Here is a 21,413-nt window from a genome sequence, read left to right on the forward strand (position 1 = left end):
CTTTGTGGACAGAACATTTTACTAGCTTTTTCGATATGACGGTGATTTTCCTTCCTGGTGGGGGCGTTGAAGGCCCAACTTCTCCTCTGAGTTGTAAGCAGTATTCATAAAAAATGACATTCTTAAATACAGTGATTTGTTTCCATTCACAACAAATCCTAATCATGAAAAACTACTCTGGTTCTCCAGAGCATCGCCGTCTGCTTGCTTCACCATCACATTGACATCTAACGTATATAACTGAAACAGTGGCGTGTTTAAACGCGATATATTTATATTATTTAATTTGAGCACTTTTTAAAATATACAGCGCTGCAGGTCACAATAGATAGAACATTTATTTTGTGCCTCTGCTGGCCACTTCTAAAACGGCAACAATATAACCACTTCCATGGCTTTCTCTTTCCACTTACAGCTGGCATAAAAGTGAAGACAGTAATGGTCTAAGGCCACGCCCATAAAAGTTCTTTACACTTCAGCCATAATAACCATAGACGCTCAGTTGGTTGCATTTGAAGTAGTTTTGTTCACTTTGCGTTCATCATGAATCCTACTTCTGGCTATAATAAATCAGGAAAAACTTTCCTATTCACATCTGAGTCTGTTGGAGAAGGTCATTCAGGTGAGTAAATGTAAAACATTGATTTAATTGCTATAGGTTAATAGATACAATTATGTTAACATAACATGTCACTGTTAGTGTTTTCATCATGTCGTTATGTGGTTATTTATTCAAATGCAAGTTATTTGACCAGCTGTCATAATAATGAGAAAACATGTTTTGGGAATTTGTCAAGAACTTGTAAACATTTTATTAGGCAAATATCAAATTGAAACAACTAAATAGTCTTTATTCACACATATTAACAAAAAAAACGTATACTTACTGTTCATGTTATTGACTGTAATTAGGCATCTAAATAAAACAATTATAAAGTGCTTTAAAGTAAATTTGAAAATTCATAGCAACAATAATTATATTTTAGCATTAGAAATAGGCACTACTATGACTAAAGAGCTTACACTACCTGGTGCATTAACCATTACAGAATCATAACAAATCATTCCGGTAATCACCAGTACTGTTAGTTTAGGGCAGCTGTGCCACTAACTTAACATTGGGTGGTAATACATTTGTTAAGCACTGTATAATGCTAAACAGTTTTATTAGACATGTCTACACATGCTCCTATAGCTAGTTGCATTGATAATGAACGAATCACCTTCATAAGCTTTATAACAATGTTGTTTTCTATACAACAGATAAAATGTGCGATCAGATCAGTGATGCTGTTCTGGATGCTTACCTGGCACAAGACCCTGACTCCAAAGTAGCTTGTGGTATAATAACATGTTGGAAATGTTGGAAAGCTAAATTGTGTTGATTTACAAATCCTATCTTTGAGATATATATATAAATTTATATATATATATATACTATTTTTAGCTTGTTCAACGTCGTTTAATAAAAATTTCGGCGGATAATCACTATTTTGCTGTAATTTAATCATCATTATATCATCGCATACACATATCATTATTTTAAAATATATTTTACATTTAATAATTTCACATTTATCTTCAAATTGATGTAGAAACAACATATTTCTTTAACAGCATCATTTTATGAAAGCTAAATTTTGATATTAGTATTGTAACTGATGTCTCTATTAAATGATTATTTTAACATTAATTATAGCCATTCAACAGTATAATTGAGAGCTCATGTAGGAAATATACAGAATTGAAGGACACTTTACAGTCTTTAATGCTAATTATAAATTAAATGCAGAAGAATTCTCATTAAAGCTACAAAATCACATTGATTTCTTCTTTTATTTTGTTCTTTGGAGTTAGAGGCATTGCCCTCGCTGCCCTCCATGGTGTGGACTTCATTTAAGATTTTATTTTACACTTTGAAGTCTGTGCTTAAGAAAATGCTAGACAAAACGGGCTTTCTGACATAATCTTGTGTGGTTTTATCCATTCAAGCACGAAAGAGAATTTAACACGGATGCGCTGTCTGACAGAGATTCACCGACGCAGCCGTTACTGTACACACCAGACTGGACCTCGCGTTGCGTTTTGCCGCGTCCCACAGTTTAGAAGCTGTCTATCTTCATTGAACGCCTCAAAGCAACTGTTTCAAATCGCGCTTAAGTGGTTTAAAAGCCTGTACACAATAAGAGCGTGATTACATAATGTGACGCTAGACAAAGGATGTCAAAACAAACGGATGCTGCGTTAATTGCGATAAATATTTTCTCACGCGTTAATTTGAAAAAATTAATCGCATGCGTTAACGCGTTAACGTTGACAGCCCTAATATATATATATTATTAACATGTAATACATTGTAATAATGGTGTTTCATTTGGTTTCATTTAATACTTTTTGAAACAGAGTGTGTGTCCAAGACTGGTATGATCCTTTTGTGTGGTGAGGTGACATCAAAGGCCGTAGTGGATCTACAGAAAGTGGTCAGAGACACTATCAAGAATATTGGATATGATGACTCATCCAAGGGTAACAACTATCTTTACCTGTCATATTATACCTTTGTCAGCGATTTTAAGTCATAAAGAGCCTTTGGTAACTCTTTATCTACTTAATTTAGTAAGATAAGGCTATAACTGTCATGGAATACGTGGAAGAACCCAAATGCAGGCAGGCAGAGGTGAAGGGGTTAACAGAGAGGATTTTATTCTTTTAACAAAACAAAAGGTACAAAACAAAACACCCTCGATGGGGGAAAACGACAGGTCACAAAATAATAATACAAACAATAGGACGCAGACTAACTGATACTAAACTAAAAAATAAACACTTAGACAAAAACTATACTGAACACTTACTACTGGATGGGGGATTACACAGAAAACAGGAACACAGCGACCATGGAAAACGAAAGGCACTCAACGACACAATACACCAGCACAGGACAAAGAAACATGAGGGCATTTATAGGAGAACACAAACGAGGGATAATGACACAGGGCAGGTGGGAAACATTAGACATGGCAGGGAGGCAATACACAAAACCAGAGGGGCGGGGCCAATGACGAGACATGAGAAAACACATGAGAAGTAAAAAACAAACAACTCATGGCTTTCTCACATAAAACCTAAGGGCTCTGTCCCGATCCTGCCACACGACTAGGAATTCATAAACAAGAAGGTAGGACCGTGACAATAACTGATTAAATAAACACAATGGACCATCTTTATTGTATGTACTTTCTCCAGGTTTTGACTACAAGACCTGCAATGTGCTTGTGTCACTGCAGCCACAGTGTGTGGAAATCAGTGACTGTGTGTTTGAAGGCAGAGATACGGAAGATATTGGTGCTGGTGATCAGGTCACTATATTGTGTTTTAAATTTTATTTCAAACTTATTTTATTTTTTAAATATATTCTTTGTCAGAAATTTTAATGTGATAAAGTGTGGGTGATGTATTATGCTTTATACTTTTCTTCCCTTTATTTTGTGGACATATTCGCTACTTTTTTTGTATTTTTGCTTTTATTATTGTTGAATATTTTTTTATTGATGCTTTTGGCAATAGTCATATCAAAGCACTCCTTAATTCATTTAAATACAGTATTTATTTTGTGCCTCTTACTTTTCAAAATGTTTCTCCATTTAGAAACATCTAGGTTAGATTGTTTTATTTAACTTTTTCACTATTTTCCAACAGGGTTTAATGTTCGGCTATGCCACTGATGAAACCGAAGAGTGTATGCCTCTCACCATCACGCTAGCACACAAATTAAATGCCAAAATGAAGGAGCTTTCAAAGACTGGAGTTTGTCCTTGGATTCTCCCAGATTCAAAGACTCAGGTGAAAGGTTGATGACATGACTAATCATCTAACATAGTTCTCCAACATCTAGTTATCTCTGTATACAGGGCTGGAAACAAGCCAGATTATGATGTTTTTAATTATTAACAAAGGCACTGCTACTGCATAGGTGACTGTGGAATATCGTGACAACGTGGGTGCCATGGAGCCTCTCCGCATTCATACACTGGTCATCTCCGTTCAGCACACACCTGACATCCCGCTGGCTGAAATTCGTCAAAATCTAATGGAAAAAGTTGTGAAGGCAGTCATCCCCGCCAAATACCTGGATGACAAGACCGTTTATCACCTTCTGCCTAGTGGAAAGTTCCTTATGGGTGGTCCACAAGTAAGAAAACTGAGACCCTCAGAGTTAATCTGATCTTATTGGTGTTTTCTAAGCATCTATATTACTATTGTTTATATACTTAAGGTTTTGCAAAAATTCTTATCTCCCTAACTCAGCAACTCTATTGCAATGGCCTGGCAAATACTCAAAATGTTACATTATTTTCATTATCTTAATAAGTGAATTCTTATTTTTTCAGGGTGATGCTGGTCTCACAGGAAGAAAGATCATTGTTGACACATATGGTGGATGGGGTGGGCATGGTGGTGGAGCTTTCTCTGGTAAAGATTACTCAAAAGTGGACCGCTCTGGTGCTTATGCTGCCCGCTGGGTGGCCAAATCACTTGTCAAAGCCAAGCTGTGTAGGAGAGTTTTGGTTCAGGTAAGATTTATTGGCTAATTATTATTAAGGCTTATCTTAAATAAGCTGTTGGCATTATGTGAGACATAGAAGTAAGACTTGAATGAAGTCATTCGTAAGAGATAAGTGAATCATAGGCTTTGTTTTTTTATTTTATTTATGCTTATAATGTAACATTTATTGCTTTTTATAGGTCTCATATGCTATTGGTATTAGTCACCCTTTGTCTGTGTCTATTTTTCATTATGGGACGTCAACGCGAGATGAGGACCAACTTTTAGAGATTGTTAAGAATAATTTTGACCTGAGGCCTGGGGTCATCGTCAAGTAAGTGACATTTTTATGAAAAGTTAGGCCAAAATTGAAAACTTACTATGGAAAGTCAGTGGAGACCTATTCCTTTAATAGCTTAATCAATCCTGTGATGAGAGTGTCAGCAAAAAGTATGTGCATCTCTCTGTTCTTCAGAAGAAAAATAATGTGTTGTACTAACAATAATTATTTTTTAATTAAAGGGATACGTCACCCAAAAATTCTGTCATCGTTTACTCACCTTTGAGTTGTTCCAAATCTTTATACATTTCTTTGTTCTGATGAACACATAGAAAGATATTTGGAAGAATGCTTATAACCAAACAGATCTTGCCCCCCCCACTGACTCACATAGAAGGAAAAATTACTTTATCATTTTTTTTTGTTCAGTTGAACACAAAAGAAGATATTTTGAAGAATGTAGGACGGCAAACAGTTCTGGGGCACTTTTGACTACCATTGTATTTTTTTCTACTATAGTAGTCAATGGGGGGCAAAATCTGTCTGGTTATAAGCATTCCTCCAAATATGTTTCTCTGTTCATCATTTTTTTTTAGATTTGGAACAACTCAAATGTGAGTAAATGATGACAGAATTGTCATTTTTGGGTGAAGTATCCCTTTAAGTAATTATGATTTGTGAATTAAAAAATTGATTGTGAACGAAAATGTGTAATATAAATACAACACCCTCACGCCCTCACGCACGCACGCACGCACGCACACACATGTCTGGTTTATTATCTCTGTGTGGACAGTCCATAGGCGTAATGTTTTTTATACTGTACAAACTGTATATTTTATCCCCTACCCCTAACCCAACCCAACCCCTAAAGATCATAGAAAACTTTTTGCATTTTTAGATTTTTAAAAAATATCGTTCTGTACAATTTAAAAGCTTTTTTGCCATTGGGGACCTCAATTTTGGTCCCCACAGTGACACGAGTCCCCATGTGTTGGTGAACGTTCATGTTTAGGTCCCCACCGGGATATAAAAACATGAACACACACACACGATGTTACAATGTATTGCTTCATATTACATAACATCTTAACGTCTTACAGGGAGCTTGATTTGAAGAAACCAATCTACCAGAAAACAGCCTGCTATGGACACTTTGGACGAGAGGAATTTCCTTGGGAAAAGCCAAAGAAACTTAGCTTCTGAAATATTTAACATATTTATGAATTAAAACATCAGAATAACCCTGAAATTCCAGATCATAATTTATAATTCTGTTTATGCTAATACCGTATCGTTTTGTAAATGTATCGATCACTGTAAATGTTTTAAATGTAGACTGAAAATATGAAACCACTATTTATATTCTTCAAGATATATCAATGGAGAGTAATAAAAAATATGTTATTGAGCACCAGTATTCAGTTGTTTCAAAGAGAATGTTCAAAATGTACAACTGAACTTGTTTATGTATTTGGTTTAACTGGAAATATAAGAATGGGGCACAAGAAAGATATTTCCCAATCTTTATTTTCCCTGGATCGTTCTGGGTATACTTGAATAAGAATATAGCCACAAAGCTGTGCACTTCCAGTCTAGCAGGTGGCGCTGTGTGCAGCACTATATTAAATAAACATTGACGAATAAGAAGTGCATCATGGGGTCACGCATGAAGGTGAGAATCTGCCGAATTTTTGTTTATTTGTGCAGTTTTATTTAGCTAATAGATTGTGTTTTTTTGTGGTATTTATTTTTGCCTACACAGTTTGAAATAAAACGTGGTTGTCAATAAAGAATGAGATCAAATACGATTTTTTTATTTCATAGGTGCTTCGGGTGTTCAAAGATCTGCACAAAACACGAAAAGATGTATTTAAAGATGACAACAGAGCTATGACAGGTATCGGGTAATATTTGATTCAACCTCCAGTTTCATTTTACTAAGATGCTACATAAACAAAAAACTGTTTAATTATTTCGGTTTTATTTGCTTCACTCGTTTTTATTTTAATTTTGTTGTTTTTATATTTAGTCTGCTGCTCTTTGTTATCTTAATGTTTATACTTTGCACATTTATTAGTTTGTTTGTAAAAAAAACGTATGTGTATAATGATATTGTTATCTTAGTTAATGTCTAACACTTGTTTTGTTGAATGCAAAGCTGCTAGGTTAAAAATAAACGAAGAATTCAAAAGAAACAAAAATGAAACATCAGATGAAAATATTAAAGAGGTATGTCATGCGATTATATGTAGCCTAGCTATTGGGTTGGATTACGGTGCTACTACCTTTCCCTCACCTTACCTTTCCCTTACCTTACCTATCCCTTAGATGCTGAAAATGGCCCGATCAGTTGAGACCATCCTTCGTGAAAATGTAATACAAGCAGAGCATGTGGAGGAAAACAAATTGTGTGAGTAATTTGTGTGTAATTTTACATTTTAAGGGCTGATTATTGTCTTTGCCTAATGATTGTTGCTTATATTTTTGTAGTGTTACGGCCACGGAAGAGCCTCCTGTTAGAAAATGTACCTTACTGTGATACCCCAGGAAAGACATAACCTGAAAGATTTATATTTATTGATAGTGAAACCAATCAGTTTGTACAGGTCATATCTTATTTTCAGAACCCTTTTTTAAAAAGTTTTCTGTCCTCTGCAAATATTTCAGAAAGATGTTTTTAATGTTACACCAGCTTGTTAATCAATAAAACAAAACAGAACATACATTTATTCCTCAAAGACTTGTTTACTGTAAAATTAAATACAAGGTCTTTGACTAACGTCCAAAATCATACTATTTTAGATTTTAAATTCCACTGAAGATCACATAGCAAAGTCTAATGTAACTTTAAAACGTGTTACATTTATTACAATCATGCTCCATAATGGAACCTACAGCTACACTGTAAATATTTCTTTAGCATAGTGTTTATTAAATTATAATAAAAGCTTGTTTGACTCGTTTAATCCTTTGTTTACCTTTTAATGTCATTACAGGCTGGAATAAACTACACGACTTTTAACAGATTTAAAAAAACAGGGCCTGTATTCACAAAACATTTTTATCTTAACACTAAGAGCTTTTAGTTAAGAGTTTCCACTTAAAACCTATTCACAACGCTGGTGAGAGCAACTTTTACGAAGGAACAGAAAGAAATCTTAAGATATGAAAAAGGGCAGTGTTGACCTCGTTGCTGTGGATGATATCACCAAGTTTACTGACTATGACCACAGTGATTGGCTGATAGAGGATGATTCTCTGTCAGTCATTTACTCATAGAAATGAAGAGTTTGATTCCAAAATGAGATAATTTTAAAAAATCATGTTTTTTTTATTGTGCATTCCAATTAATATCAATCAAACTGGAGTTGGTTTGCTTCGATTTAAGCCATAATAACTAAAAAAATAAAGCTAACACAATAAAACATGATTTTAGAGAAAAATTCAAAACGGAGTTCTCATTTTGGAACCACACTCTTCAAATATTGTAGAATGAGGTCTCATGCTGACATATTTAAATTAAGATCCTAAAATAAAAATGTAGTCATATTCAAATAAGATATTTATTATATACCACCGGCGATAATGGTACGATCCAGCTGCAAGCGCAAGCATATAAATGTAAAATTAGAAAAACAAGTAATTTTTGTTTGTTCGAAAATCAGAAATTCTGAAACAATTACCCAAACACGTATAATTGAAAATGAAACTGAGAAACAATTATCCATTTGTGAAGTACTCATGAACGTTGAAAATTAAAGTTTGAAACCAATTTTCATTGGATTAATTTTCATGGTGAAAATTGAAAAAAGAACTGCAAAGCGTTACACGGACCCATTGAAACACATTCCTCCTCACTTTTCGTGTTTCGTCCATTCTCTGCTTCTAAAGAAACTCTTAAGTCTCTTGAGTCCCCCTCGCAACTCCTAAACTTTTTGACCTTATGAGCTCTTTTAAGTGTTAAGATGCTTCATGAATTTTTTCTTTACTAGGATCTTTTCTGTAATTTTAAGGGGAAACGCCCACATTTCTAAGAATTTTCTTGGAAATTTGTCACTAGGAGCAACTCTTTGCGCTAAGATTTTTCATGAATACGGGCCCTGCTCTTGTATGTAAACAGCGCCACTGTACTGGGGAGGGCAAGACTGGCAGCGACAAAGACACACACGAGGCAGTATAACCAGGATAATTATGGATAAAAAAGATGAATTTTTTAAAAGTTGAAATCTTTAATATAGCCTACCACATTAACGGTAACTCACCAGTCAATTGTGACTTTGGAAAGGCAGTGGAAAACAACTAACCTCTTAACAAATATTTTTTTTAAGACAAACACTTCAATCCCAAAACACATTGTTTAACAAGTTTATTTTTTATTCTTACAAAAAATTATCATCATGAATTACACGAAGAAATACGCCATTTGTCAAACAAACTATTCGAGCAAACTGGGACGAATCGTTAACACGTGCATTCCACGCTCGAGTCTCCCGCTGAAAAAGAAAGAAACGGAATACAAATGTTACGATAGCAACACTTTTGAAAAGCAAAATAGAACATATGTCAGATGGACCCTCATAAAAGAGTGAATAATCTTGCCCCTAGATCAGGGTCAGATGGGTAGTGTGTTTAATCACTGGGTCAATCGAACTCTGTAACCTTCAAAAAAGTTTTAAACTTATCATTTAACAAGTTAATTTAAGCATAACATCAAATTACAGCCAACTTTTAAAATCTTAGCGTCCCTAACAGTTTTACTGATAAATATATTATCTGCATGTAACATACCTCATGTGAAAGTGTATCTCCATGCTGCCACTGAGATGCAGAAGTTCTTCTGCTGTACATATAAAGACTTTCAGTAAGGGCATTACTGCCCCCTTCTGGTAACACTGTGAATAAAATGTACATTCGTTCACAAAACACACCCTTGCAACAAGACAGTAGGCTAAAGAGTGATCCTATTTTACTTTATCTTTTTCAAGATTCTTGTATTACATTTTAATAATAATAATCTGTTTTACTCCTATTATATTTATTAATTTAAAGCATTCTCAAATGACCTGTGATGTAAATGCCGCTGTCCCTGTTTCTTTATTTAGTATGTCATGACATTTTGGAATTGTCTCACAATATTGTATGTAAAACAATACATAAAAGTGTTTATAAAACGGAAAAAAAACGCAAGACTTTTACGCAATTTTGAGACTTTTATTATGGGTTATTAAACGTTTGGGTTCCGGAAGTGTGCGTCTTTGTTAAGAGTCAGCTGACCAATGTAAATTTCGCGGCTGCGCGCTGACGGTCAGCTGACAAACGTTTGCTGCTTCAGTTGGTGCGGCAGTGATATTAAACACCTGCGCGAATTGTCGCCATCGGCGCTCTTTCCCTGCGCGATGAGTACTGGTACCCCCAGATCACTGCCCTCATCCGGGCAGAAATCCCTCCAGGACATCTGCCACCCGCTGTCCGCGGAGGAGTCTGCGCGGAGCTGCAGCCCTGATACACTGAACACCAGCAACCCAGGAGAGAAGGTAAACCCATCACCGAGAACCCTATAGTGAGACTCGTATTGGGCAACAAGGGTTCATGCATCACTTTTGGTCACCACAGGTCCCTATTAAGAAAACCACCATAGACATACGAATGGATTTAATGGGTGTAATGGGAATTGTATCTGTTTTAATGGAAACAGATAGGCTGTTGGGTAATATTGGTGGGATGTTATCTGGAGGATGGGAACCATTAGAAAACCTTTAAATTCTACTGGACTCTGCATAAAAAGATTTTTAAAAACGATTTTATGTTAATTCATGGTGGTATTTGTAATGGAGCATTAGTATTGTTTTCAACAGGTTTTGTTGAAAACTGTGTCTTTTGTTTGTGATGCTCAGTCTGAGTCTATAACAAGTGAAAGGTTTATGATTTGCTAAACTTAAAGTAGTATTTTATTTAGACATAATCATTTAAATTATTGAGTAGATTTATTAAGGCCAGGCATCGAGTACTTTAAACATACAGTGCCATTTGTCATGGAATACTTTTCTGAACAGAGTAAATGCCATTGTATATGAAAATTGCATTTATGAGTACAGTAAAACTATTGACCATCTGTTATTGAATCCTGCACATGCAATAATCCTGTTTTTTTAAATCAAGGACACTTTTTACTTAATTAATTTGGTTGTTTGAGTAATGTGTAATGGTGTGGATAATCAATTCTGTAGATAGTATTGATGGGCGATAGTAATGATGTGTTGTGTTAAAGGGGTCATATGGCGCGAACACGTGTTTTTCTGTGTCTTTGGTGTGTTATAAGTTGCCCATGCATGTATTAGACACGTAAAATTGCAGAAATTAAAGTGTCGGAACAAAAGATGTATTCTATCTAAAAGCTAATGCTCACCCAGACCTGCCTGAAAAGCCTCGTGTAACCACACCCCCACAAATCTACGTCAGTTCGTGGTATGATTTCACTAAGACTGCCCAAATGTATACGCAAGTAAGGTGGGCGTACCTGTCAGTACAATTGCTTTGGAACCTGATGTTCTTATGTATTACTTAGTATTTCTGTGCTCGATACACTCCCCCAGCGATCGTACAGGTTTCAGAAAGTTTTTTTTCGAACATATAAAACTGTTTCATAACAATTTTTCTTAGTTCCTTATTGGACAATTCTCCCGGAAAAGCACGCGGCAGCAAGTAGAGCGGGAGAAGGAGCATGCGCAGACGTCACTTTCACTTGTGTGCAGGAGAGAGAGAGCATATGTTCGAGAAGTTCAGGTGTTTATTCACTGCATTTGGGTGATGAATGTTATTGTTAACTGTGTCTGTGTTTTGTTGGCAATGGGTGCGCACGTGCTTTAGCTCAGCCTACCCCTCCCCCCATACGCGCTGTATGCTTTCGGAAAAAATCGTACAGCTGTATCTATCTTTTATAAATGTGATCAAACTAAATACTCTACGAAGATACGAAGTATGCAATACTACTCTATAGGTACTCAAGATTAAAATGAGATTGGCAGAAACCGCGTGTGTTAGGGCCACTTTAAAAATCTGCGCGTTTCAGAGAGGCGGGGCAAAGAGGAGATACAAACAAGCACAATATGTGGAAAATACAGCGTTTTTGAACCTTAAATCGTGTATAAACATTGCATTAAATCTAAAACAAATGATAATATTTGTTTTAGCCGTGTCATACTCTTATCACTCCTTTAAGTTCTGAAGGAAAATGTTGGGACAAACCTTTGACTTGCTAGCAAATCGATTAATTTATTTTATTGGAAAGATCAATTGATCTTTTCATAATAATTTTTTTTCTAAATGGAAGAAAGAACAATACCAGTTTGGTGATAATACTTATCAAACCCTCAGGTCATGATGTAAAAATGTAAACTTAATTATTTTCTTAAATGCTTGTAGTGATTCTAGTAGCAGCAGTAATGTATTCCAATTGTATTTTTATTGTACACAAAAATTTGAGACCTTTTGGCGAATGTAATGTGTATGTGGTAATTAAAAGCCTGTGTCGGGAAAAGCCCATTTAATTGTGTATTTCTGGGAAATGGAACATTTTAAAAATTAGGGTTTTTTGTAGGGATTTATGATATTTTAACCTCTTGAAGCGCACCCCTCACTCTAGCCCAGAAATGAAAAGGACATAGTTTCACTCAAATGATTATTTTTCATGAACCCTTTGGAGTACAAGCACGGTGTTTCATTTGAAAGAAGACGCTCTGAGCTTCATCTGTCAAGTTTTTTAATTATTAAAAGTAAAAAAAACTAAGTAAGAATAGAAAGGATAAAGTACAATGGAATAAAAAAATGTATAATAATATTAGTATATAATAAATTTATTATATATTTCTATTTCCAAAACAGCCACTTACAGCCTTAGGGGCTTTCTCCACCGAGGCGTTTCTGCTGGCGTACGGTGGGTTTTTTCAATTGTTTCCAATGGAAACGCCGCGTTTTTTGAAAACGCGAGCAGCTTGCGGTTTATTTCGATGCTCAGCGCCGGCGCTCTGCGTTTTAAGCCATGCTCAGCACCGGCGTTCGACTGGATGCCCAGAGCTGAAAAATGCTCAACTTGGGGCAGAATGCCTCGGTGGACACGGCCCTTTAGGAAACAAAATGATCTAAGGTTTAGAGAACAGTTAACACTGACAGGATCATTGACAGGATAACAACAGTAGGCTTATTTCAATCAAAAGTGATAACCTCTACGCCCTACTCACTTTGATTTTCAGAGCTCTTGATGTGTTAACTTTCAGGGAAATAGCGCAAACGTGTCTCACAATGTGACTTCGAATCGTGTTCCTTTGTTCCCTCTGTTGTGGGCAGAAATGCCATTTTGAATCTGCCAGTCAGTCGTGAGTAGCAGGTGAGTCCGAGGTTGTTTCACCTGTGAATGGCGCTGTGAGCAATTAACAACAACAAAAACCACATTAGGAAATAAACTTCACGCACACTGTTGGAAGCATCTTCTCACTGGCTACAGGTTTTGTCTGTTAATATTTTTCCATAATGTCATTGGCTGGCGGGGGAACGAGAGAATGTCATAATTTTCCACAGCACTGTTTGGTTATTATGCATGAAACTACTACCCTGTTTTTAAAAAACAAACTTTGGAGGCGGGCTCATGTGTTTGTAAGAGTCTAACGTTTACTACTAATAAAAGTTTACATAAACAGTGCTGAGATTGTAAATTCTATTGAAGAACAATGATGGAGGGCATGCTGTTCAGGCAAAATGTGATGTAAACAATGGATTATATATCAATATTTCACTAATCGCCGATGGCTGACAGACATGACGATGTTGAGCTGGCATCCTGATTCCAACAAATGTTTCACTTTCGTCCCGTGACTCTCGCTGCTCTGCGGGCTGCAAATCGTGTTGTAAACAAATATGAACAAGGCTAAGGGGCATATAAACTCGCACTGTACAGATTAGACTGGCACTGGCCTGACTTAATAACTGTGGAGCTCGCGCTGTATAAAGAGGATGCGCAGTTTGCCCACGTTGTACAAAGAAGACGCAGGCATGTCTGAGCAGCTTGCGTGGTATGAAGACGCGCCCCACTTAGTGTTGTCACGATTCCAAACTTTGGTACCAGTCGGTACTAAATGTGACGATACTTGCATTTCCTGCTATCATTTTGAGCACCGTTGAACAGATTATGAAAGACCTCTGATTTGCTATTGTGTTTCCAAGCTCATCGGATATGTCTTTGAATGGCTCCTTACCGAGCACTTGCGCAACCAAACCCGGAAGCACTTAAAATGATCATTGCATCGCACTCTCTACCGAGCGCTTACACAGATACACACAGAAGCGTTTGATTTTTACTTTGATAGACTTTCAAACGCTTCTGTGTGTATCGTGACAACACTAGCCCCACTGTATAATTTTATTGAATGTAACATCAGAATAACAATACAATCAAGCCTCACTTTATAACTGTGAAGCTCGCGCTGTACAGATGGCACACGCCTTTCTAATTTCTAACTGCACAATTTCTAACTGCTTTCACTGTAGATATCGTCCGATGGCAATTTGGTAGACATCATCTACCCTAGACTACGCCAACCCTAGACTACAATGAATGGCTTGTTGGGACTACAATGAACTTTTTCATGGGTTAGTGACATCATGAATCTAAATTTACATTGACCCTGCCCCCTGGAACACAGATAGGGTAATTGAAGCCCTGAGACTGGCAAGAGCAGCCTCTAACTCATCTGTACTCATCCTACTGGATCTATCTGCTGCCTTTGACACCGTTAACCACCACATCCTCCTGTCGACAGTCAAGGCTATGGGTGTCTCTGGATTGGTGCTACAATGGTTCAAGTCTTACCTCATTTAGAGGCATTTAGAGTATCCTGGAGAGGTGAGGTCTCTGAGTCCCAACATCTCAATACATGGGTGCCTCAGGGCTCAGTGCTTGGACTGTTGTTCTTTTCCGTATACATGACATCCCTATGTTCTGTCATTCGGAAACATGGCTTTTCCTATCACAGCTATGGGGATGATGCACAACTCCACCTGTCATTTCAGCCTGATGATCCGACTGTTTCTGCACGCATTTCAGCATGCCTGAGTGACATTTCGCTCTGGATGAAGGACCATCACCTGCAGCTGAACTTTGCAAAAACAGAACTGCTTGTAATCCCGGCCGACCCGAAGAGTTATCACAACCTCTCCATTCAACTAGGCTCATCAACCATCACACCTTCCAGAATGGCCAGAAACCTGGGAGTGGTAACCGATGATCAGCTAAATTTCACGGATCATGCTGCCAGCACCACCCGGTCCTGTAGATTCATCCTCTACAACATTAGGAAAATTAAACCCCTCCTGTCCGAGCATGCTACGCAAGTCCTAGTCCAGGCTCTTGTCCTGTCCAGACTGGACTATTGCAATGCGCTACTGGCTGGACTTCCAGCTTGCACAACCAAACCTCTACAGATGATTCAGAATGCAGCTGCAAGAGTGTTCTTCAATGAACCGAAGAGAGCAGATGTCAATTCTCTCTTCATTAAGTTACATTGGCTCCCTATAGTCGCTCGCATCAAATTCAAAGCTCTGTTCTTGGCCTACAAGACCACCACTGGTTCTGCACACCCATATCTTCACTCGCTAATATAGACTTATGTATCCGTCAGATCCCTAAGCTCTGCAAATGAACAACGGCTTGTAGTGCCATCCCAAAAAGCGAAAAAATCACTCTCACGTACCTTCTCTGGATCTGTTCCACATTTGTGGTATGATCTGCCTGCTGCTACAAGATCAGCAGATTCTGTAGCCATCTTTAAGAATCTGCTGAAACACATCTCTTCCGTCAGCACCTGACCGATTAGTTCTGACTTCTATCTCTTTTCTACTCTTTTCTACTCTTTCTATCCATCCTAACCAATCAGAGCGTTTTGGTAGGAGGGACTTCATAGAACGAGGAACTCAACAGCCTGTTTTCTGTAAAACAGATGAATAATGTAATATATAAAGCATTTTTTGAAAATCGTAACATGAACACCTATTGTTTAGCACATCATAAGCATAATAAAGACTATTTATAAAATAGGCAAAATAGGACCCCTTTAATGTATTATTTACCACATTCATTGTTTGTTTATAATCACCCTAAGGTACTCACTGATCTCTTATTATTTTACTTAATATGTTGTAAGTAGGGCTGAAATGATTCTTCGAGTAACTTGAGTAATTCGAATACAAAAAATCGAGGCAAATTTTGTTGCCTCGAAGCTTTGTTTAATTAATTTAACTACAGTACACACGGAGCACTGCGTTTCCCCACGGACCGTTATTACTGACGCACAGCCCGCTAAACTTTTCAATTCATGTTACAGGGCTCTCAAGTCTCATGCATTCACCATGTGACACACGCATTTTAGTCTGCTCACACGTATTTCTCATGCTGATAAATAAGTGAGAGCTTATTGAAATGGTGAACTGCTATTTTACTTAGTTTTAGTCTATTTTGCCAGTGAAACTTGTTTTCTGACTGCATTGAGTCCATCAAACTAGATGTGGATGCCGAATCTTGTTATTTACACATGCCATCTGTCTGTTCTGCGTGTCTGCGTGAATGAGGACATTAACACATGAACTTCACCTCCAGAGTTGCTCTGAGAGTTTATTTCACGAACATGTTATTGTTTGAGTGAAGAAACAGACATATTAAAAAAATAAGTGTCTTCCGACAACCTGCCAAAATAAGTCATAGGCTATATATTACTATTTAATAGTAAAAAAAGAAACTAAAACTAATTTATATAAACTAAATGCATCATGCATAAGCTGAAGTTAGTTGTTTACCTTTGAAATTATTCTTTCTATTTTTATTCATGTTTCTTATTTATATATTTGTATTATATTGCATTTTGAATTTAATATGGCAATGGAATGTACTAAATGGGTTTAGTTTTCACAGATATTAATGTATGCTATTTCAGTAATACAAACTTTAATTGTTCTAAAAAGGAAACAAATTAGTTGTTTTACTCATTTTAAGAGTCCTGACCTATTTTCTCTTGTATATTTAGTATTGCTTTTTAATAAAGAAAAAGTACTTATCCGAATACCCGATTAATCGATGCAAAAATCAGTAGAATACTTGATTAGTAAAAGAATCGATACCTGCAGCCCTAGTTGTAAGGGAGTCACAATAAAAATATATAACAAAATAAAAATAAAACCAATATTAATAGCCAATATTAATCAATATTGTGGTAATACTACACATGATATTATTGTAAATAATTCAGCACTATCATCACATTGACACTTCAGCATTGTAGGTGGCAATTTTGCAACTGTTTTGCCCTAAGAGCCACAAAGGTTACAAACACACTCTCTTCCTCGATACATTTGTATTTTTGAGTGTGATTTATTGGCCAAAAAGCACAAAATAAACAAAATTGAGATGATTTTGACTGGTACTCTAGAATCAGTCAAAAATGCGTAACCATACAATTTAAAATAAAAAGATTATTTGCAAGATTGTGTGCAATTTTTAACTGTTACAAAGGATAAATTGCAAGATTACAGTGAAGGTTTATTTATTATGGAAAAAATCAAAATGTACTGTACATTAAAATCAAATCCAGTAATGTTTATGATATCATAAATAATGTATTATGTGTGTACTAAACAACTGGAGCCTCACAATAGACCTGTGTTCAACTTGGTACAAGGCAAGACACTGAGCTGCTGCCTGAGTGTATTGTTTATTATGTTTTGTATGACACAAAAGAGCCATTTTTTACTACTGCTTATTTGTTAATTTATTCTTTTCTGTAGATTTTTTAGCCATGTAAAATTAGAAGCTTCCTGTTGTGTAGTAATAGTTCAAAATTAAAATAAATTATTCTGCTATCGACTGTATTTTTATCTAATGCATTTGCATTTAGGCAGTTGTCCAGATACATCCATTATACTGTATGCTCTGCTGATAGCTTTGTGATGTAACCATTGCCCATAGTAACGAGAGACACTTTCAGTCTTTAATGTTTAATGGCTTTCTTCAGGTTTGACCACAATATTACTATAAGCACATTGTTTTTTCGTCTCTAACTGAATTAATTCTAAGTCTTGACAAATGTTGCTGAAATCAGGTTTGCTCATTCTAATAGTGAAGGTAAATGGCAATGTATACATATAAAATTAGGGTATCCATCAACCTGTTTCCTGGGTGTGCTGCTGTAAGAACGAGTATGGGTGAAACCTCCGGAACACCGGCGGAAGTAGTGTATTGCAGTGTTGAATAATTTATTCTGATGTCAGAAATTGAGACTGTGATTTAAAGGGGTCATATGACACTGCTAAAACGAATATTATCTTTTTTTAGATGTAATGCAATGTGTATACACGATTTAAGGTTCAAAAACGCTGTATTTTCCACATACCGTGCATGTTTGTATCTCCTCTTTGCCCCGCCTTTCTGAAACGAGCAGATTTTTTACAAAGCTCATCGCTCTGAAAAGCGAGGTGTGCTATGATTGGCCAGTTAACCAGTGCGTAGTGATTGGTGGGATACTGCAAGCGTGTGACGGAAATGTAATGCTTCTTACCATATTCGGAACATCAGGCTCCAAAGCAATTGTACTGACAGGTATGCCCACCTTACTTAAGTATACATTTGGGCGGTCTTGGTCAAATCATACCACGAACTGACAGATTTGTTTGGGTGTGGTTACACAAGGCATTTCAGGCAGGTCTGGGTGGGCATTCGCTTTTAGATAGAATGTATCTTTTGTTCAGACACTTTAATTTTTTGCAATTTTACGTGTCTAATACATGCATGGGCAACTTATAACACACCAAAGACACAGAAAAACAGGTATTCGTGCCATATGACCCCCTTAAATGAGCAACGCCTGCTGTTCGTGGCTGCACTTACGACCAGGCAAAGCTTATTTCGCCTCTTAAAAAAGGAGTGCTTCACATACAGATCTAAAGTTAAGACAGGCTGCTCCTGTGAGAGACTGGACAGTTTTTAAAAGACGAACTTTAAAATGTGGACCGCTTATCTCAAGCAAATAGATAACAAACATTAAACATCACTTAGACTATATGTGCTCAGTTTTAAAAGAGAGTGTGCCCTTTAAAAGGGAGTTCAAATAGATTCATGTAATCATCAATACACTGTATGGTCTTCAATAAAAACACGAGACAGTAAACTGGATTTGCAAGGATTCTTTACTGTATTTTACCAACGTGTACCACATCATACGGACTACGTTTCTCAGCTGATATGCTTGTTGGAAAGTAGGTATTTCTTCCACTTATCGTCTTATAAACAAAACGTAGAGATGAATGTGATCTTCAGTATAATCATAATATATAAGATTAATGGCCAGCTGACAATATAGCAGCTTTATATGTACATGAAACCCGTGTAACGCTTTGCAGTTCTCTTTTAAATACAAAATAATAATGATATTGAAAAACCTCAAACTTTTCAAATTGCTATTTGCTATTTACTGTCAGAACTACTGAATCAATAAAGTTGCTTATCTGCCGTCACGTATTAAAATCATCATCCCATTCCTCTGTAATGTAGTGGACAGTATGCTGATGTAGTTTATAAGTGCTGTCAGTATGTAAGTTCATATTTTGTTATAAACGAATGACTTGAAATACGGCAGAAAGGCGTTTGTTTACATTGAACCGGAAGTTAGTCCCATCATTCACACAAAGCGTCATGGGGCGTGGATAGTATGGCACTTAATCTTGTATGTCACAAAGGCACTTACAAGATTCATTTGAATGTTTTTACTAAAGAGACGGGCTGTGATTGTGCACTAACTCTCATTTTTGCAAGACAGCAAAAAGAAGGTCAAAAAACTTGTCTTTGAAGTGTCTGGGCATGTGATCAGGAAAAAAGCAGTCATGGTTTCCTGAATGTTGAAACTGAAAAGGTTTTATCACATTCTAAATGCTCAATGTTATACATTCTAAAAAACGAAATGGTCCAATACACAATTGTTTAGCAAGTATGTAGTGTATAGTTTTAATGTCACGAGTGTGAGGGAAGAACCCAAATGCAGGCAGCAGTTCAGGGGTTAACAGATATATTTAATGACAAAGAAAACGGTTACAAAACAAAACACCCACGATGGTGATATAAACAAGAAAACAAGATAACAGGAAGCAGACAGGACGTAGACTAACTAAGACTAGACTAAAATAAACAACACTAGACAAAAGATAAACTAAAGACTTACTAAACTCGACTTGACTGGGGGTTTTCACAGGAACACAGCAAACACGGGCTACATCAAATACAATGCAAGAGCACAAGACAATAGACATGAGGGCATTATATAGGTAGACAAACAAAGGATAATAAGGAGGGACAGGTGAGGGTAATGGGACACTGGTGGAAAGCTATACAAGGAACGAGAGGGGCGGGGCCAATGACAAGACACAGAAAACACATGGAGTGTCAAAAAGATAAACACCCCATGGCTTTCTCACACTAAACCAAAGGCTTTGTCACGACTCTGCCACAGGACCAAGAAAACCATGACAAGATAAGGCAGAGCCATGACATTTAATCTCCACATTTGTCAAGCAAATAATTTTTGTAGCCTGCTGTAACAGTTCAACATTATCATTATTGTAAATACATACATTTTAATCTGACAATACTAAAAATAGCTTAAAATGGCTCTTTAAATCATATTTTCAAACAATTATGTATTAATTCTGCCAGAGAAATATTAGGCTAATCAAATGATTGTTTTAGGAATTATATTAATTTATTTACTGTGGTTAATGTTGCACCCAAGGAACTGATATTGCCGCCATTATTAAATGTCACGCCATGTTTATGAAGTTAGTCCATCAATTATGAAACAGTTTCCCACCTTCCCCACCAGGGTTTTATTGGCCTGGTTTAAACAGGAAGCAGGTTGGTATTACAGGTTGAGTTATAACATAAAATAGAGAGGTTGATAATACTTCTGGTTTATTTATCACACTGGAAATGGTACCCAGTGCAGTTTGCAGTGTTATCCAGGTATTCCATACAGAATTGTGCATACATGTTTTATGTACTATAGTTACCACAAAAGTAGTTTGTTACATTTAGGACGTTTTCACACATAAGGGTTTGTTTCGGTCCTGGTGCATTTTCTCTCTTGGTTCGGTTCGTTTAGGCATATGTGAAAACGGCAATCGCGCTAGGATCCGCCCCAAAACAATTGTTCCGAGACCGCCTGAACAAGGTGGTCTCGGCCCGATTGCAAACGAAGTCTGGAGCGGTTCGCTAGATGTGTGACAGCCATCCGACCCAACAGACCAACGAACCAGACTGCATCACAATGTATGATGGGTAATTACGTAAAGTTGACGCTCATTATCCCTTCGCTCACAGTCCTCGTCCCGTGAAACGTGGGCTGACTTGGGGCAGGGAAGAAGTGAAGTGTTTGATTGAAATTTGGTCAGAAGAAACACTTTGCTGAGCAGCTCTCCAGAACTCACAAAAACACCGAAATTTATAAAGTGTTTAGAGAGCACTTAAACAAATGGGAATCGGTCGGTTGAACAGTGCCG

The 21,413-nt window shown here is 36.8% G+C and overlaps 3 protein-coding genes and 1 long non-coding RNA gene across 6 annotated transcripts in view; 3 read left to right on the forward strand and 1 right to left on the reverse strand.

Moving 5' to 3' along the window:
- The first annotated feature begins 67 nt into the window (after window positions 1-67).
- On the forward strand, window positions 68-6,247 carry mat2al (methionine adenosyltransferase II, alpha-like). 3 transcript variants are annotated; one of them, XM_057327722.1, is made up of 10 exons: window positions 68-93; window positions 416-622; window positions 1,264-1,341; window positions 2,404-2,526; window positions 3,247-3,359; window positions 3,700-3,843; window positions 3,974-4,192; window positions 4,392-4,574; window positions 4,747-4,880; window positions 5,930-6,247. In XM_057327722.1, the coding sequence occupies exons 2-10, from the start codon at window positions 544-546 to the stop codon at window positions 6,030-6,032; spliced, it is 1,176 nt and encodes a 391-aa protein (XP_057183705.1). In that variant the 5' UTR covers window positions 68-93; window positions 416-543; the 3' UTR covers window positions 6,033-6,247. The 3 variants fall into 3 exon arrangements, with proteins under 3 accessions (XP_057183705.1, XP_057183707.1, XP_057183706.1); XM_057327724.1 differs by lacking the exon at window positions 5,930-6,247 and having other exon boundaries at window positions 4,747-4,884; XM_057327723.1 differs by lacking the exon at window positions 68-93 and having other exon boundaries at window positions 370-622.
- Window positions 6,248-6,359: 112 nt separating this feature from the next.
- lyrm7 (LYR motif containing 7) lies at window positions 6,360-7,781 on the forward strand. Its single transcript, XM_057327733.1, has 5 exons — window positions 6,360-6,501; window positions 6,654-6,726; window positions 6,988-7,058; window positions 7,158-7,239; window positions 7,320-7,781. Exons 1-5 carry the CDS (start codon window positions 6,484-6,486, stop codon window positions 7,385-7,387), a joined length of 312 nt encoding a protein of 103 aa, XP_057183716.1. The 5' UTR covers window positions 6,360-6,483; the 3' UTR covers window positions 7,388-7,781.
- A 1,397-nt stretch (window positions 7,782-9,178) lies between these two features.
- LOC130550314 (uncharacterized) lies at window positions 9,179-9,770 on the reverse strand. The gene is made up of 2 exons (XR_008962391.1): window positions 9,618-9,770; window positions 9,179-9,322 (listed from the first exon to the last, which is right to left on the reverse strand). It is a non-coding gene; the product is annotated as an uncharacterized LOC130550314 (long non-coding RNA).
- Window positions 9,771-10,108: 338 nt separating this feature from the next.
- The window catches only part of snx30 (sorting nexin family member 30), a 39,941-nt gene continuing 28,636 nt past the window's right edge, over window positions 10,109-21,413 (forward strand). Inside the window, exon 1 of the mRNA XM_057327743.1 lies at window positions 10,109-10,363. Coding sequence (XP_057183726.1) covers window positions 10,226-10,363 — 138 coding nt within the window. The 5' untranslated portion in view covers window positions 10,109-10,225. The remainder of the gene's footprint in view (window positions 10,364-21,413) is intronic.

Source organism: Triplophysa rosa, unplaced genomic scaffold (genome assembly GCF_024868665.1).
Source record: "Triplophysa rosa unplaced genomic scaffold, Trosa_1v2 scaffold287_ERROPOS314419, whole genome shotgun sequence".
Lineage (NCBI taxonomy): Eukaryota > Metazoa > Chordata > Actinopteri > Cypriniformes > Nemacheilidae > Triplophysa > Triplophysa rosa.

Coding starts and splice junctions, on each gene's coding strand:
- lyrm7 (XM_057327733.1), top strand. Junction 6,727..6,987: donor TGACAACAGAGCTATGACAG/GTATCGGGTAAT, acceptor TTGAATGCAAAG/CTGCTAGGTTAAAAATAAAC. Junction 7,240..7,319: donor TGTGGAGGAAAACAAATTGT/GTGAGTAATTTG, acceptor ATATTTTTGTAG/TGTTACGGCCACGGAAGAGC.
- mat2al (XM_057327722.1), top strand. CDS start 544: ATGAATCCTACTTCTGGCTATAATAAATCAGGAAAAACTTTCCTATTC. Junction 1,342..2,403: donor TGACTCCAAAGTAGCTTGTG/GTATAATAACAT, acceptor TTTTTGAAACAG/AGTGTGTGTCCAAGACTGGT. Junction 3,360..3,699: donor ATATTGGTGCTGGTGATCAG/GTCACTATATTG, acceptor ATTTTCCAACAG/GGTTTAATGTTCGGCTATGC.